This window comes from Hylobates moloch, unplaced genomic scaffold (assembly GCF_009828535.3).
Source record: "Hylobates moloch isolate HMO894 unplaced genomic scaffold, HMol_V3 SCAFFOLD_5, whole genome shotgun sequence".
Classification (NCBI taxonomy): Eukaryota; Metazoa; Chordata; class Mammalia; order Primates; family Hylobatidae; genus Hylobates; species Hylobates moloch.
The window spans coordinates 96,678,250-96,696,648 of NW_026652280.1; the positions used below are offsets into that span (position 1 = coordinate 96,678,250).

The 18,399-nt window shown below is 36.3% G+C and overlaps 2 protein-coding genes across 2 annotated transcripts; both read left to right on the forward strand.

Annotated features, from left to right (window-relative positions):
* Positions 1 to 9,829: 9,829 nt before the first annotated feature.
* LOC116468279 (olfactory receptor 6K3-like) lies at positions 9,830 to 10,819 on the forward strand. Its single transcript, XM_032151895.1, has 2 exons — positions 9,830 to 9,877; positions 9,935 to 10,819. Exons 1-2 carry the CDS (start codon positions 9,830 to 9,832, stop codon positions 10,817 to 10,819), a joined length of 933 nt encoding a protein of 310 aa, XP_032007786.1.
* A 5,963-nt stretch (positions 10,820 to 16,782) lies between these two features.
* LOC116468280 (olfactory receptor 6K3-like) lies at positions 16,783 to 17,778 on the forward strand. The gene is given in 3 exon segments (XM_032151896.1): positions 16,783 to 16,971; positions 16,973 to 17,738; positions 17,741 to 17,778. Coding segments are annotated over 3 exon segments (987 nt in total). The 5' UTR covers positions 16,783 to 16,788.
* Positions 17,779 to 18,399: the final 621 nt, after the last annotated feature.

The following is an 18,399-nucleotide window of genomic DNA, read 5'->3' on the forward strand; positions in this document are numbered from 1 at the left end:
CCTCCCAAAGTGCTGGGATTACAAGCGTGAGCCACCGCGCCCGGCCCCCAGATCAAGTTTTTATGCTTACCTTTCTTTCTCTCAGTGGGATTGAGTGAGCTTATGTTTTTCCTTCCAAGTCTCCAACATCATATAAACTTCTAATTATCATATTAATCTCTGAAGAGTAGAACATTGATTTTGCCAAAACACAGGTATCCTGATTTTATTAAAAGGATTAGCACCAAACACTTTGAAGAAATACATAGGAATGCCAGAAACACAGTAAGACAGTAACTCTGACTGCTTTAGAGGTCCTAATGATCTCAAATTTCTGGAATTAGTAGTAATCATCTCTATACTAATTTGAAAATTGAGATAGTATATAAATCTTTTTACCTCTTTCTTTAATCTCTTCATGTGTGTAGGCCAGGGGCTCAGTAGAGTTGAGACATTGAGCTGCCAGATGTAGGGGTAGTCAATTAGAGCAACAAGAAGCCATGAGGAAAGTTAGCAGTGAAGTCTTTAATCACTTATGGTGATATTCTGAGCAACAAGTTAAAACCGGAGAAGGTGCTACTCCTCTCTTCTATTTTCCCCCATGGACTTGTGCACAGGTCAGGTGGATCAGTGCAGACCTAGGGATTGTTCCACTGCTGAGGGAGCCCCCAGAAAGTGTTGCAGCAAATTTATGGATCCTGTGGTAAGGGAAGGAAGAGAACTAGAAGTGGAAAAGTACTGGGCTAAGTCAGAGTAGGGCAACATGTCTTCAAGGTTTTCTCTTCTTACCACCTCCCGCCATGCACCCCCACCAGAGCAGAGGTCTCAGCAGAGACACTTCAAAAGGGCGTCAGCCAGCGTCTTCAGATAAAGAGATGTAGGATGAAGGCTCTGGGTCTAGGAATATAAATATGCAAAAAACATGACCAGCCAGGGGTCCCTGAGTCCTTGACTAACTCACTGGAGAGACTGCAATGCAGTCTTGGTTCTGCACCAAGTCTGGTGTGGGGAGAGAAGCTTTTCCCATGAGACTGCCAGGTTTCCCAAAGGCTTTAGCCTTTGTCATTGCCTGTTTTCAAGCCTGAAAATTCACACATAGGTTTTAACCAGGAGCCGGAACTCTTCAACTTGATTTTTTAGGACATGGGTAAGAAACATAGGCTACTTTAACATGGACCCAAGTCAGGTCAGATGCTGAGGTGCTGTGACAGCAACAGCACCATTAGTCTAAGGCAATGGTAGACCTAGACTATGATCAAGATCATTCCAAGTAAGACGATCAGGCTTGCCTGAAAGATTGAATGGAACTGTGAGTCCCAACAGTTACCAGGCAAGGAAAAGATGTTCCAAAGCCCACTAGGATCTACTTTAAAAGAGCCAGAAGGCGTTCTCCTATTTCTATATGAATCTTTTTTACCTGCCTGGAGCATCAGTTCGGAAACAGAGCAACTATGCCAATAAGCTGACTTAAAGGCCTCCCAGGATTGTAGCATTGTCATGACAATTAGGGTACACACACAAGAAGCATCCTTTCAGAGGACACATATGGTCCCCTGTAAACAAAGAGTTAACAATGTTAAGGCAGGCCAAGCTGGGCATACATTAGGCAGGTAGTCAGGTTAGCAGGGCCCCCAATATAGCCTCCCATCGTGGGGCCTCCTACCTTGGTGTTTCCAGCTCAGTTTGAATAATTTAGTTTAATCTTTGGTTTTAGAGTAACTGTCTGGGGCAGTCAGTTTTAAATAGTTTTATTTGTCTGTGGCATTTGTCTATGGGTCTCACAAGTGTGGATGACATCTGCAGGTATTTTTTGTGGAATGTGTAGACGCTGACACCATCTTCTGTTATCTCAGAGTCAGTGTTAACAGTTTTCAGAAGCTTGGAAAGGTAGCACAGAGAAATATGTTTGGTTCATTTTTCTTTTTATTTATTTGTTTCATTCTTTTTTAGAAAAAAGGGAAACTTTTAAAAGCAAGCCTGAAAAAAAGATTATCAGTATCCTTCCATTTCCCCATGTCTCCTCAGGTGCTGGGTTTTAGTTTATTGTTATCAATATGTCTCATATAGTAACCAAAATATTATATTTTAAAAATAATTATTGCTTATTTTTTATGTGTTATGGAGCATGGAGAATCCATCCTACGGCCCATGATTGGGCTTCTTGATGTGTGGCTTTGGTGGAAAATTGGGGGCATTATCAGATGTGATGTGCTCAGGAAAAATGAACAGAAAGCAAATGTGTTTTTCTAGGACCTGGATAGCGTGGCCTGGGTCAGTGGAATGCACAGGAATAACTAGGTCCGATCCAGAGAAAGTGTCTGCTGTCGTCAGGATCTAGAGAACCCCTCTGAATGGGACAACGTGATTTACATGCCAAGAACATCCTGGTCCATTGGCTTTGACCTCTGTCCGTGGGCAGTGTGGTTAGCCTTAAACAGGTTTTGACAAGCAGACCAACTTTTCATGTTGTTTTTGAGACTTCTGATGGCAGTGGCAGTCCATACGTGTAGGCCCAGTCTAAGATGGTTCCTGAATATTTATGGGCCATCCTCTTGTGGATCAAGGAGGTGATCAGCCACACATCAGCTTGCTGTGGGCCAGAGGACAGTTTGGGATCTGTGTTCAATTGGCAAGTGCAGTCTGCTCATTGGTCATGTTATCCTTGTTAGCATAGGGGCCTCTCTGGTCAGCATCCACATGGGTAACAAAAAGTAGGAACAGAACTGGTTCCTATCTAAATGTCTTGTCCTCACAGTGGGGCTTCTATATGTCAGTACTAGGCTTCCCAGTGGCTCCAACAAATGGCCAGGCTTATAGCTAATGTCCATGTATCAGGTAGGTTTTTTTGAGACAGAGTCTCGCTCTGTCACCCAGGCTAGAGTGCAGTGGCGCAATCTCGGCTCACTGCAAGCTCCGCCTCCCGGGTTCACGCCATTCTCCTGCCTCAGCCTCTCCGAGTAGCTGGGACTACAGGCGCCCGCCACCATGCCCGGCTAATTTTTTTGTATCACCGTGGTCTCGATCTCCTGACCTCGTGATCCGCCCGCCTCAGCCTCCCAAAGTGCTGGGATTACAAGCGTGAGCCACCGTGCCCGGCTGTTTCAGGTAGGTTTATAGTTTTCCATATGCCTTGCTAAAATGGCCTAAACTGCAGTAATTTCAGAGCATGGGGGCAAAGGCTTGCAGAGGTATACATAGACTACACATTCGTACTGATAATACATTTAACAGTAAGGATTATAACAGTGAAGATTTATAGGGGCCTGATGGAACCCACTCATAGTTGAGCTTGGGCAAGGGTACCAGTGGTGGTGACCTCAAAACAGAAAGCATTATATGTTTTATCCTCATTTGGTTGCCAGTGAGACTCACAGTCACCTGTGAATGGGTAGCCAAAAAGTTTAAGATGTACAATTTTCTTTTATTTCCCTTTTGAGTGTTAACCTTGGTTTAGAGTCTCTAGTCCCCTATGTACAGAAGGACATTGTCCAAACCCCTAGTTTTGTTTATTTTTGAAAACTGAGAGGTTTGGGCAAATCAATGAGGTCCTCCAACCCATTCCTAGACCCACAGGGAGGGACAGAGAGAACCCTTATCACTTATAGAGGCTGGTCCATCAGGATTTGGTGATGAGTTTTCTGGGGCAGGGGCAGGAGCAGGAGTTGGAGAACAAGGAGGAGCAGCAGGTTGAGGTGGACAGTTATTTTTTTGGCCAGGACCTGTAGGGGCTGCAAAGGGCAGGTTAGTTTCACCCCAGTTTCCTTAGCTTTCTCCTGGACCCTCTGTTTGGTATTTAACAAACAGGAGCTAAAGGAAAGAACTAAAGATCTCCTTCAGAACAAATAGTTTATATAAACAATATGCTAGCAACCTCCAAGAATGTCCCATTGCTTCTACTAGCGTGTTCCCAGTCTCATTGGTATGCTTAGAGAAATTCCCCTTGGGATTCATTGGCACTCCCCAAGAATCAATGGCAAAGTGCCCTGCAGGACCCTGGGACTTTTGCAGACAATCTGGTAGCATCTCTCTACAATGTCCTTCAGACTCTTCTACCACCGCCCTACAGTACCCCATAGGATCTTCATGCTTTTTGCTTTTGCAGAATGGGATTGTTCTGAATTACTTACCCCGCTTACTGCCCCAATTTGTCAGGACCTCAACTGAGCTGAGAGAGAAAGAAAAAGACAGAGGGAGAGAGAGAGTTGAACTGCCAGGAGTTCCTGATTAAAAGAACAAGGAGCCAAAATGAAAGTAACAGTGAATCCTTTAATCATTTACTTTGATAGTATCAGCAAAAGGCTAAACCCCCTCCAAAATAAACGCTGATTCTCCTGTTTCATTTCTCCCATGAAAAGAATGTTGAGGGTCAGGTGGATCAGTGCAGATTTGGGGGTCATCTTACTCTATAGAGACAGTAGATACACTGCACATAATCATGTAACAATCACCAAAATCAAGACAAGGAAAAAGTCCACTCCTTGCAGCCTCTCCTCCAAATTTCTTAATTGTGCCATTCAAAATTGACATTTCATTTGACAAGACCCTCTGGCATGGCAATCATTATCTGTTTCTGTTCCTATGCTTTTGCCTTTTACAGAATATTATATAAGTGAGTCATACAGTATGTAGCCTTTGACGTTGACTTCTTGCACTTACATAGTTAAGATGCATCCATGTTGCTGTGTGTACTAGCAGTCATTAATTTTTATTGCTGAGTAGTATTCTATTTATTACATGTGTTTATCATTTTTTTTCAAATCCATTTACCACCGTTTAGGTTGTTTCCAGTTTTATAAATAAAGCCACTATGAGTATTTGATTACAGGTGTTGGAGTGAACATAAGCTTTTATTCCTTTTGGGTAAATACCCAGAGGTGTTATTGCTGGATTAATAGTAAGTGTATGTTTAACTTTATAAGAAACTGCTAAACTCTTTTCTACAGTGGTTGTAACATTTTGCATTCCCACAAACAATGTATGCAAGATCAAGTTGCTCCACATTCTGCCTAGGGCTTAATATTGTTAGGTATTTTGTTTCCTTTTTTAAAAAATTGCAATAGTTATTTTTATCGATGAGTAATGATACTGTATCTCATTGTGGTTTTAACTTGCATTTCTCTAATGACCAGTGATGTTGATGTTGAGCATATTTTTATGGACTAATTTGACATCTGAAAGTTTTCTTTGGTGGAATATCTGTTCAAATAGATTGCTAATTTCTTTTAAAAAGTGTTGTTTGCTTTCTTATTGTTGAGTTTTGAGGTTTGAGGTATTCTATACAGTTTTTGTCAGATTCTTTTTTTTTGCAAATCAATTCTCCTGTCAGTAACTCAAAATAAAAACCCGAACAAAAACAAAAATAAACTACTGAGATTTTGATTTAAGTTGCATTGAATGGCTAGCTTTGGGGAATTGGTATCTTCACAATATAAAGTCTTCCTATCCATAAACACAGTATCTTTTCACTTATTTAAGTCTTCTTTGATTTCTTTTATCAGTGTTTTACAGGGTACAGCATATTGATTCTGCAATATATTTTGAGAGATTTAAAACTACTTTATATTTTTATGTTATTTTGAATCATATTTAAAATTTTATGTCCCAATTGTTCATTCTTAGCATATATAATATATACAGTAATTGATTTTTTATGTATTGGCCTTTTATCCACTAACCTTGTTTTTCTACCTCAAGTCATCTCTGCTCTAATCCATTCTGCATAATGCAACTAGACTCACATTTCAAAATCAAAAGCTTTGTCAAATAAATTTAATTCTCTGTTTAAGATTATTCAGTGGTTTCCTTATTTCTGGCAGGGTAAAGTCTCATTCTGTCAAGACAAAACTTACTACTTCCTTCAAGATAAGCTTTTTGCTGATTTCTCTGGCTTTATCTACAGCATCATCATCATATTGTCTCTGACACACACTCTCTCTCTCTCTCTCTCTCTCTCTCCCTGTTCTGCCCAGGGTCAATGAGTTTAATTTCTGGAATGCATCAGCCTATTTTTGTGGCTTTAAAAAAAATATTTATACTTATTATTCTTTCTGAAACACACCTCTTCGTAGCTGCAAGCTTTTTGCCAGTCTCCCTTCTACATATACTTCAGATAATGTGCCAGTCACTGTTCTAAGCATTCTGTTTATATAAACTGATGTAATTCTACAGCAACTATGCAAATTTACTGTTTTTATTATCTCCATTTTACAGATGAGGAAACTGAGAGTATAGTTTATAAAATTACCCTAAAATCACAAGTGTAATAAGAAGTGTTAGAGCCATGATTCAGACCATGCAGCCTATAACCAAATTCCATGTTCTTAAATACTAACTTATTTTAGTCCAGTTTCTACTCTGGACTGCCTCTAAATTATGTGCTCAATAAATTGTTCCTATTTAAATGAATTTACCCACTCTCACGTGCCTTCCTCTCTCATATTTCACTGAAAATTATTTGGATATAGTTAGCAATGATTCCCAAATCACTTCATCTAAAAATATTCTTATATTTCAACCTCTGCATTACTTGACTAATCTTCAGGATTTGAAACTGTCACGTACTACTTTCTTCCTTAAATTTTCTACCTTTCTGTTGCACCTTTGCCAGTTAGCTTTTCATGATCCTCTTCCCCATTTCCTCTTAGAGATTGGTGTTTTCCTGGGCCGCAATTTTCTGTCACTTTACTTTCTACTTTATTTATATACTTTCCCTGGATACCTTTATCCATATTGAGTTGTCATGTATAATTTATATGACATATCACTGATGCAGACATCATTCTGAACTTTACACCTGTCTACTTGATGACCTGTTGGATATCTTCCTTTTAAGATCCCATTGGTGCTCCAAAGTTCAGCCACTCTAAACCTATCTCTTTACTTTACTCCAAATCTCCTCCTCCTCCAAAATTCTCCACTTTTTATTAATTTTAATTCATTGTGGTAAGAGCATTTCTTTATTTTTAATGTTTTATTTGGTTATTTATTCTCAAAGCCCAGTAAACTATAAAATGACACACAATAGGAAATAATAAATGTAAATAAATAAACTAGTAATAACTTATAATTGAAAAATTGGTTTTTATAAGTAGGCCACTCAACTGCCTGTATGGTATTTTAGCATTTAAGGCCATTATCTGTTATCTATAGGCATCCTCTCATTGTCAATAAGAAAAGTAAGCATAGTTTATTCTTAGAATCATCTTTTAAACTTAAAACTAAAATCAGATCGGTGTATATATATATGTATATATATTCCTTTTTTCTATAATATAATCCAATGTATAAGATAATTAAGAGGAATATATGTCAAAACATCTTGTGAATGATGAATACATGTAATTCTATCAATTCAAAATAAAATAAGATGAATATATATGTATAAGATAATTACATTCTAAGAGAATATATAAAATTCATTCTGCTGTGCCTTTGAATGTACTCTATTTCAAAACTTGCTTTTTAGATTTGAGATTTTTATTTTTTTACTTTGTTATGGATTTTCTCTGCTCATAAAGTGATAAAAGTAAATTATTTTCTCCTTAATCAATGTTTAAATTAAACTGGGCTCCAAATGATATCAAGATTTGTTTATTTTTGGTTTAGTTTGTTTACATTTTTGTTTTGTCTTGTTTTGTTTCACTTTTCTGCTTTATGTTTAATCTCTCTTCTCTAGCTAGCACTTTTCTCAGAGAAAAGTCAAAAGAACTTTTCTTGTCGGTATCCATTCTGCATCAACAGATTTAAGGTCTAACTATGTGACTGTCAATACTCAAATTATTATTTATTGACAAGCTACCTTAAAATGTAGCAAAAGCCTGTTTCTATTTGGTCCTCAGATCAATTTCTTTGTTTTTCTCAGTCAATTCATCAATGATAACCAGTTTGGAGTAAGTGGAACCTGCTAATTTTCTAGCATCTAGCATCCATCATCCAGATTCACAAATTCAGAATTATATCTTTAAAATAATAAGGATATGGAAAAACATGTGAATTAACTGTTGGATTGATCAACTTTCTCATACACTTTTTTAGCAACATGTTTTGTATTCTGCATAATATCAAAGAGCTACTAAACATGAGTGTTTCGGTAGTCTGGCACTACAAGAGAAAAGTTGAAGCTCACTCTGAAAGATTATTTACCAAAGTGAAACAGTTAAGAGAAGCAGGAAGGGATAGATAGATAGATAGATAGATAGATAGATAGATAGATAGATAGATACATAGATAGATAGACAGATAGATACATACATACATACATACATACATAGAGATAGATACATAGATACATAGATAGATAGATATCCATGTGCCAGATGTTCCATAAACAACAAATAAATCAATGACAATATCTGTAGAGCAGTAATATTTTTGTTTGCAACTTACTTTATGAAAATCTGAAGGATGCACATATATAAAAACAATCAAAATGTCCTAATTCTCTGTAGGCACTTGATTTTCCAGAAGCTGCCAAAGTAATATTTGTTAAACTTCGTTAATATAAACTAGTTCTTGATAGAATGTGTTCAAGATGTATATTTTGTTCTGTAATGAGTTGTCTCACAAATACCAAAATGTACCAAATATTTTTATTTCCTTGATCTATGTTTCAAATGCTTTGTTTTAAGTTGAAACTTCAAATATTATTTCTTATTAAAATAACATGAAGTTTTAAATTCATGATTTATAAATAATTTTAAAAATAGTATTAGCTCAGGAAAAATATTTGCTGTCTTCATGGAGACATGCTGGTGTACAGCATAAGCAAATGTTCTTGTCTGAGGACAAGAACATTTTTCATTTTTAAATGGTTCCACATTACCCCAAAGGAGATATGTTTCAAACTTCCTTTGTGTTCTAAATCTCTCTCCTTAACTAATTTTTGATCCGTCTGTTAGGCTAGCTTCTGAATTGCCTGGACAATAAGTCCTGGGTGCAGCTGATGAGTTTCTTTGCACTACTTTTAGAGATAGTATCTTTATAGTTTATGCCACTTTTGAGGGACATTGTATCAAGAGACCTAAATTGTGCTAGAATCCCACATTTTGGCCTTTGCGTTCTCATGGTGATGGTCTTTGTCAGGATATAAACAATCTGAATCCTGTGACTCAGATATTCATAAAGAACCTCTGCTTCTTTGCAGTATTTGTCATGGACAGACGCTTAACCTGACTGACAAGATACCAAATCTTCCAGTGCCGAATTTCTCACTGATCCCTTCTTTCTGTTCTGGCCAATTTCTGGTGACTTAATTATTTTCTGCTGCTGAGAATAGAATTTCCTACCAAGGCTTTACCTTTATATTTGTGCCTGAAAAGTTTACCCTCTTTTCTAGCCACACAGTGTCATTCTGTGGTATGATAAAGGAGCAGAATACTAAAAACTAAAAATATTCAGGAAAATGGAGAATACAACTTTACAATAATTATATAGAGAGAAAGATAACTAAAAGTTTAGTCTAATCTGCATCTAAGAACCGTTAGAAAATTTATATGGTATATGATTCAAAACAATTTGGGGAATTATTATAAAAGATTATTAACACCCTTATATATTTATTTTACTTTATATATTTATTTTAGTTTATATAGTTTATACATATGACATTCTTAACATCTTATTTTCTTACTATTTGTATCCTTCTTTTGAATGTAAGCTTCATGAATGTAGAGATTATTTTCCTTACTGCTGAATTCAACAAACCCACAGCTGTGTTTGGGACATAGTAGGCACTAAATGAATATCTGTTTAATTCGTAAATAAAGAGAAGTACATGATCCACCTAAAGCATAGTTTTCATTTGACTTTTATATAAGCTAACACATCTGACTTTGTCAATTTCTTCTAGGAAATGAGCTGTGTCTTTCTATCCATAGCTGTTAAGGTTGCTGAGACCATGGTGAGGATTAACCAAACTACTACAGTAACAGAGTTTCTCTTCTCTGTATTCTCATAGTTTGAAGATGGTAGCCTCCTCTTCTTCATTGCATTGTTTGTTATCTACATATTCATTGTTTTTGGGAATCTTATTGTATTTTTTGCAGTCAGGGTGGATACCCATCTCCGCAACCCCATGTATAATTTTATCAGCATTTTCTTATTTCTGGAGATCTGGTACACAACTGCCACAATTCCCAAGATGCTGTCCAACCTCATCAGTAGGCAGAGGACCATCTCCATGATTGGCTGCCTCTTGCAGATGTACTTCTTCCATTCACTGGGAAATTCAGAGGGGATTTTGTTGACCACCATGGCCATTGACAGGTACATTGCCATCTGTAATCCTCTCTGCTACCCAACCATCATGACCCCCAGGCTCTGTTTTCAGCTCTCTGCAGGGTCCTGCATCTTTGGCTTTCTTGTGTTGCTCCCAGAGGTTGCACGGATTTCCACATTACCCTTCTGTGGACCCAACCAAATCCACCAGATCTTCTGTGATTTTGAACCTGTGCTGCGCTTGGCCTGTACAGACATGTCCATGATTCTGATTGAGGATGTGATCCATGCTGTAGCCATTGTATTCTCTGTCCTGATTATTGCCCTTTCTTATATCAGAATCATCACTGTGATCCTGAGGATTCCCTCTGTTGAAGGCCGCCAGAAGGCCTTTTCTACCTGTGCAGCCCATCTTGGTGTCTTTCTGATGTTCTATGGCAGTGTATCCCTCATGTACCTGCGTTTCTCTGCCACTTTGCCACTGATTTTGGGCACAGCTATTGCACTGATGTTTGCAGTTCTTGCTCCCTTTTTCAACCCTATCATCTATAGCTTTAGAAATAAGGACATGAAGATTGCAATTAAAAAGTTTTCTGCCCTCAGAAGATGGTTAATTTGTCTGTAGATTAATGCTAGCTCATAGGCACCTTTCACTGTGGATGTTACTCTAACACAATAAACCATATAATTAACATATAATTCATTCATTGTCATATGGATATTTTGTGTCTCTTTACACTGGTTCTTCCCATGTACATGTATATCCTGCTTACACATGCCAAATTAAGATATCATGGACTACGTGTCTAGACTTATACAGGTGGGTAAAATATAGAAAGGAAATATGATGTTTAAGCCACTAAACATAATTAATATGTTTTATGAAAATTAATTTATTATTTGTATATAAGCAATTTATGTAAATGCTTATTATATTACATAAGTATTAATAACAACTATGAATTATGAACCACAGTAGTTAAAAGAATCAGATCTGTAGAAGAGGTTAAGGTTTGTATTTCAGTGATGTCACATATTGCTTTGTGACTTTGAACAAGTTGATAATTAACTTGTCTGCATCTTAGTTTTATCATCTATTGGTATAAAAGTAATATATTTTAAAAGTAGGACTTCAAATGCTAATATGAATATTAAATGACTTACTCCATGCAAGTGCATAGAATGTGCATAACACAGAGCTTGTGCAAAATAAGTGTTATCTGTTAATATCATTTGCAACTAATTACTATCTTTTGTTACTGATGTTTTAGAGAATGCTTTAATAATGAGTGATATATTAAAAACAAAAACTCATACTTAGGAATACTTAGCTATGATTATTATTTATAGTATATTTGTTGTTATTATTTATCTGGAGCCAAGTTGAATTCAAACTTCATTTACTTTGATTACTTTGGGTGAATTCATCCAATTTGGTTGAATAAAATTATTTGGTTAAAAGTAGTCTCCAGCACATTCCAAAGTGATAGATAGATAGATAGATAGATAGATAGATAGATAGACAGATAGGTAATAGAAATATATATCATTTCAACTACATTACTCTTGTTTTCACTTTTGCTGCCTTTAAAATGTCTATGCATTGCCACTAGGAATTAATTTTCTAAATTTCAAGTTTAGATTTGTGTATTAAGATAACAGTTTAAACACACGTATTTAAATTTTCTTCCACAAAAAATTCAATAGAAATAAAACAGTCGGGACTAGATGAACTGTTAGATGACCTAAGAACTGAAAAGTGTAAGGATATAGTAATGAACGTTAAAATATGTATTAGTTTACCTAAAAACCTTCATGATAGCTATGTCAGTACTCTGAAATATTATATACCACTTTCTTTTTTTCTAGAAAAGAAAATAATTTCTGTTTATATCAAAAGCACCAGTTGACTCTATTTATTGGATAGTCCAGGAATGAACAAAAATATATATTGAAAATTTAACAGCAAAAATCAAAAATCAAAATTAAATTAAACCAAAGCATTATATATCCTGTGGAAAAGAGTTCCCACAATTGACCCCTAAAGTTAAAACACTTCCTCAAGTATGAGTATATGAGATCCAACTGTGGGGAATACTTATCTGCCTGGTGTTGGACAAGAAAACAGAAGAGGAGAGCCTAGAAATTAACTGGATGAAATTCCACATATAACCAATGGAAAAAATAATTAAAGCTTGGAAAAACAGAAGTTGAGAACCATGCTCTACCTGGGAAATCTGGGTAGAGAGAATGGAGCCAAAGAACAAGAAATTTCCCAGTCACAATGGAGTTATCGGCTGAGCTGTGTTCAGAGAAGGACATGAAAAGTAAATCTTAAATTTACAAGCCAGAGAAGTGAGGAACTATCCAGGTAAACTGAGACTACTAATACAAAACAAAAACACACAACTTTTTAGCACAAAGCAATAATCTATAACTAATACTGAACTTCGTGGCAGATATTTCCATATTTGCTGTGCATATTTAGATATTTGATATTCTTATTCTTTTTTGTATCCAAATATATTCTCTCCTCTCTCACACACACAGACAAACACAGATTGCCTTCTTTAAAACAATGATTTTAGTTTTGCCATACACCGTTTGTATTAAAATCATTAACTTTGTCAAACGCATAGCCCAATAAGTAGTTGGATTACTATAGTTAAAGAGAGAGAGAGAGACTGAGAGACACAGAGAAGTTTGGGAATTGAAAGTAAATGCTCTTTCATTACATAGACTAACTCTAATACACAAATCATTAAAATGTTTCCTATTTAAAATTTTGATGAGATTTGTGAAGGTAGATATCAGAAAAAAGTCTTGGCAAACAAAAAATACAAAATTTAAAATACAATGGAGATATTGAAGAATATATTAAATACTACAGGAAATTAAATTAATAATTTGTGAGATTGCCTGGAAGATATGTCTCAGAATTTAGAGAAGCCACATGAAGAGCCAAATATTACATGCAAAGAGAAAAGATATATATGGAGAATGTATTAATAGATACTACAGAGCAAAATATGATTATGGGAATTCTAGAAAAAAAAACAAAAGTGGAAAATAATAATTAAAATCAAAGGAAAATATTTCTGAGCTTGAGAATACTTGAGTCATGGGATCAAAACTCTTTTATATTATACTAAATCATTGGAAATACAATGTGGCCTGTTGACATTTTTGAATTAAAAAAACCCTACAAGTTAGATAACCAAAAAAGGGCTCCCAAATCATAAGAAGAAAAGTTAGACAAAACTCAGAAAGCATGTCTTCCTATTTGAAAACTTGATACATATTTCCAGAAGATGACATGATAAAAGTAATTAACTTTGAAAAAAATGAGAACTTTGTGATTTCAACAGATCAGTGGATGGAACACATGATATAAATAATACTCTTGTAGAAAAGATGAGATATTGATCTTCAATAGAGAAGTCAGCAGAACCAGTGTGAGTTATTCAAGGTAGGAAAGACCCACACACACTCATGACATGAGAAAAACAAAAAAAGACATGGGTTCCTCACTTTCTTCAGTATTGGCACTAAATCCCCAGTGACATGTTTATTATGAAATGGCCTTATTTTCTGTAAAATAGCTTTTCAAGATGATCTTCTGGTGTCAGTATATTCTCTTCAAGGCTTTCCAAATCTGTGTGTTCATGTAAGAAGGCCAGGACCATGTCAAAACTGCGCTTTGCATAGCACGCTGGTAGACTCAAGAACAGCTGAGACAATCATGAAAGTGCTGGAGAAAGAAGCTTACAAATTTGAGATGATGAGTACAATCAGGAAAAAAATATATATTTATTGAAAACTTCGATCTGAAAATCTAACAAAAGGAGAGTAAGAGAGGAAACTTTCTGTTAATTAACCCCATGAGAGAAGGTGATTCACTTCAATGCAGTGGAGGGGAAGAATCCTCCACAGAGCCCAGTTCCCCTTCCTGTTATTCCTTGGATGCCCTATGGAGAGACTATAAATCCCTTTTTGAAGAGGCTGAAGTAATATTAAGGATACAGTGACCCAGGCAGACTGAGGAGTCCCCGTGTTTTTGGCAAAGGTGACTGTAGATGACTGAGTCATAAAGAGACCGAATTCACTAGCCATGCATAATCATCATCATCGTCGTCATCTCATAACCTGAAGACTTTATTATTAAAGAATTTAGAACTTCGAATAAGGGCGGAAGGCAAAGGTATTTACAGGAGGAAGCTCTGTTCAGTGTGGTTCTGGGCATGGGTATACATGAAATAGCATGCCACATTTATAATGCCATTTTCTGAGAGATCATCTAGTCAAGACTTGACTGGGGCTCTCATTAGAACTGAATTGTCTCCCTTTTCAAAGAGTCCCCAGTTTTCTTTGTTCACTTATTCATGGCTGTCTTGTGCACTTAATTATAATTGTACCAAGTGGCTGAGTTCCAAGTTAATTTATTTGATACCCACCATCTCTACATATTAACCCTGTTGTAGTCACTATGAGGGATAAAAGACATTCACTGTCCTGAAGGAGAAACCCATAGTCTAGAGAAGGTAAAACAAGTAAGTTGATGATGGATCCTGACAAACACTTCAATACAACATAATGGCATTCAACACTTCCAAGTGTTTCCTATATTCCTGACACTAAGGTTTTAAAATACATTTGCATGTATTGGTAGCGGCAGTCAACTGTATGTAGGTTAGAGTGTGTCTCTAGAGATACAGTGCATAGATTTAAATTTTGACTTTGCCCTGCATTAGCTGAGAATTTCTGGACAAAGAACTTAACCTGTCTATGCCTAAGTTTTCTTCTCTGTAAAACGGGGATAATCATTTCGCCTCATTAGAGCATTAAGAGAATGAGGTGAAAAATATATACAATGTGCTTGGAATAGTGCCAGCATTAGTGAGGTAATAATACCGTACACTATACTATACAATTCTATTGTTATTATAAAATGTTTAGTCATTCTCAGGACCTCATTAACCAGTATTAATATTTTCTCAATTTTACAAATGAGATATTAAAGGCATAGAGAAGATAAGTAACTTCACGTTAAGTCACAGAGCTGGTAAGCCATAAAGAGAATTTAAATGCTAGCAATTTTTTTTTCTGGCATCTAGACTTTAACCAGCAGTGTATATTGCTTTTGTGTGAGGAGAGGGGGCAGAGGAGGGAGAGGTATGTTACTTTAAATTCAGAGGAAGTAGCAAAAACAGGAGGGAACTGTGATTTTGGAAAGCAACATGAACAATGGGATTGCAGGGGAGAGAGGAGTGGGAGAATGTTAGCAGGTGAAGCTACAGAGAGTTAAGAGTCAGATAGTTGGTGTGAAGCTTATGAAAGAGAGAATGGTTAGAGAAAAACATTTAGAAGTATTAATAGTTTAAATCCTGTAAGTGGATGAGATCACTAAGGGAGTGTATACAACTATAAGAGGCTGAAGTGGATGATAGGAACCTGGGGAAAATAGACTCTTGGGAAAGAATTTAAGAAAGACAACACAAGCTAATATAAGAGAGAAGAGGCAGAAGAAGAAAGAAAATACAAATAAAAATAAATAAAACAGAAGCAAAAGTCAAAGCTAGAACTGCCTTTAAAGCCATCTGGGCGTCACATCCCTTGAGAATGGAATCGTGGAACGGAGGACCAAAGTCTCAAGCAGGAGTAATGAAAAGTGTCAAGTGCCAGAGACGACTGGATAGTTTCCATTAGTAATTAGCAGGGCATTGATGAACGTGATCAGTACAGTATCAGCATAATGCTTCGAAGGAAGCACACAGCAGTGTTAAAGGAGAACAAGAAATGCAGAGAGGTAGATTGTATCACTCTTTCCAGAAGTTGCTGGTTAAATACTGTCCAAATCTTTCTGCAAGTGTTTACTAAATCCTACAGCATCCTTGTTAGATAGGTACTATTTTTAATCCCATTTTGCAAATGATTACCTGAGACTCTGAGGTATTAAGTAATTTTCCAAAAGACATATAGGTAACAATAGACTTAGGATTTCAATGTCAACTTCAGGTTTACACTGTAACACCTTAGAACAGAGATTTTCAAAGAGCATGTGCACAATGGCTCAGTCGGGTAGGGAAAGAGCATAATATAACTTCTATTATGTTTATTCTTATTCATACTTTTTACTTTTAAATTTTATTATATGAGATACACATATATAATTTTGTATTATTATGCCTTAATATAGTAAATGTGTATAACTTATAAATGCAAATACTTATATTAGAGATTAAGCTAAAATAAAAATAATTTTAACTGTTTTTTTAATTATTAAAACATTTGGAGACCCCTATTTCTGCAGTTGTGCCAATAAATAAGATGTACGGCTAAACAACTTTGAGGAATAAGAAGAACTACCTTGAAGGTTTCAATTTTTTCTGACTTTAAACTAGTGTACATATTGTCCAAAGTTTGATATGAAAACAATGTTTGATATGTTTGATATGAAAAAAATCAAACATTGGACAATATGTACACTAAAGTCAGAAAAAAAATGAAGCCTTCAAGGTAGTTCTTCTTACTCCTCAAAGTTGTTTAGCTGTACATCTTGCTTATTTTATTCTCTATCTTCTCATAAGCTGGACTATGCCCTCTACTTCATTCACAGGTAGCTCTACTAGAAATATGGAGAGCGGAAACCAATCAACAGTGACTGAATTTATCTTCACTGGATTCCCTCAGCTTCAGGATGGTAGTCTCCTGTACTTCTTTCCTTTACTTTTTATCTATACTTTTATTATCACTGGTAACTTATTAATCTTCTCTGCTGTAAGTAAGGCTGGACATCCATCTCCACAACCCCATGTATAATTTTATCAGTATATTTTCCTTTCTGGAGATCTGGTACACCACAGCCACCATTCCCAAGATGCTTTCCAACCTCATCAGTGAAAAGAAGGCCATCTCCATGACTGGATGCCTCTTGCAGATGTATTTCTTCCACTCACTTGGAAACTTAGTGGGGATCTTGCTGACCACCATGGCCATTGACAGATACGTTGCCATCTGCAACCCTCTTCGCTATCAAATGATCATGACTCCCCAGCTCTGTGCTCAGCTCTCTGCAGGTTCCTGCATCTTTGGTTTCCTTATCCTGCTTCCTGAGAGTGTGATGATTTCCACACTGCCTTTCTGTGGGCCCAAACAAATCCATCAGATCTTCTGTGACTTAGTCCCTGTGCTGAGCCTGGCCTGTACAGACACAGCCATGATTCTGATTGAGGATGCGTTTCATGCTGTGACCATCATCGTTACCTTCCTAATCATTGCCCTGTCCTATGTAAGAATTGTCACCGTGATATTGAGGATTCCCTCTTCTGAAGGGAGGCAAAAGGCTTTTTCCACCTGTGCAGGCCACCTCATGGTCTTCCTGATATTCTTTGGCAGTGTATCGCTCATGTACTTGCGTTTCAGCGACACTTATCCACCAGTTTTGGACACAGCCATTGCACTGATGTTTACTGTACTTGCTCCATTCTTCAATCCCATCATTTATAGCCTGAGAAACAAGGACATGAACAATGCGATTAAAAACCTGTCTGTCTTCAAAAAGTGTTGAACAAGTCTGGAGGTTAATACAGAGCCACAGGTTCCCTTCCATAGCTTTTTTGCTTTTTTTTTTTTTTTTTTTTTTCTGAGATGGAGTTTCACTCTTGTTGCCCAGGCTAGAGGGCAATGGCATGATCTCGGCTCACTGCAACCTCCACCTCCTGGATTCAAACGATTCTCCTGCCTCAGCCTCCCTAGTATATTTTTAGTTATATAGTTACCTATTTATTGGAATAATTACGTGTTTAGTAAGATTAGATTATTAGGACTGCCACACATGTTTAAAAGAAAACTACAATATAGGATACTATTTACAGTAATATACTTTGGTTTCCACAATTATCAATTTTAGTTATTGTTTGCCCTTTCCAGGGTTAAACATCTTCACTTTCTTTATTTACAGTAAAAAATCTTTGGTGTATTCATTGAATGGTAGTGTCAAAAACACATGATTCATTTAGCTTTTTGACTAATAAATTTAAAAACTTTCCTCTTCTTTCCATATTTACTAACATTGCCTTAATTTAATTTTCTATAATTATTTATGCACAATTATTATAATTATCTTTAAAAAATACAGTAAAATTTTGAAATGAAGATAGTGATTTTATCTCACGTTTTAATTTTCTTCTTTAACGAATCCAATAC

Coding starts and splice junctions, on each gene's coding strand:
- LOC116468279 (XM_032151895.1), top strand. CDS start 9,830: ATGAGCTGTGTCTTTCTATCCATAGCTGTTAAGGTTGCTGAGACCATG. Junction 9,878..9,934: donor TTAAGGTTGCTGAGACCATG/GTGAGGATTAAC, acceptor GTATTCTCATAG/TTTGAAGATGGTAGCCTCCT.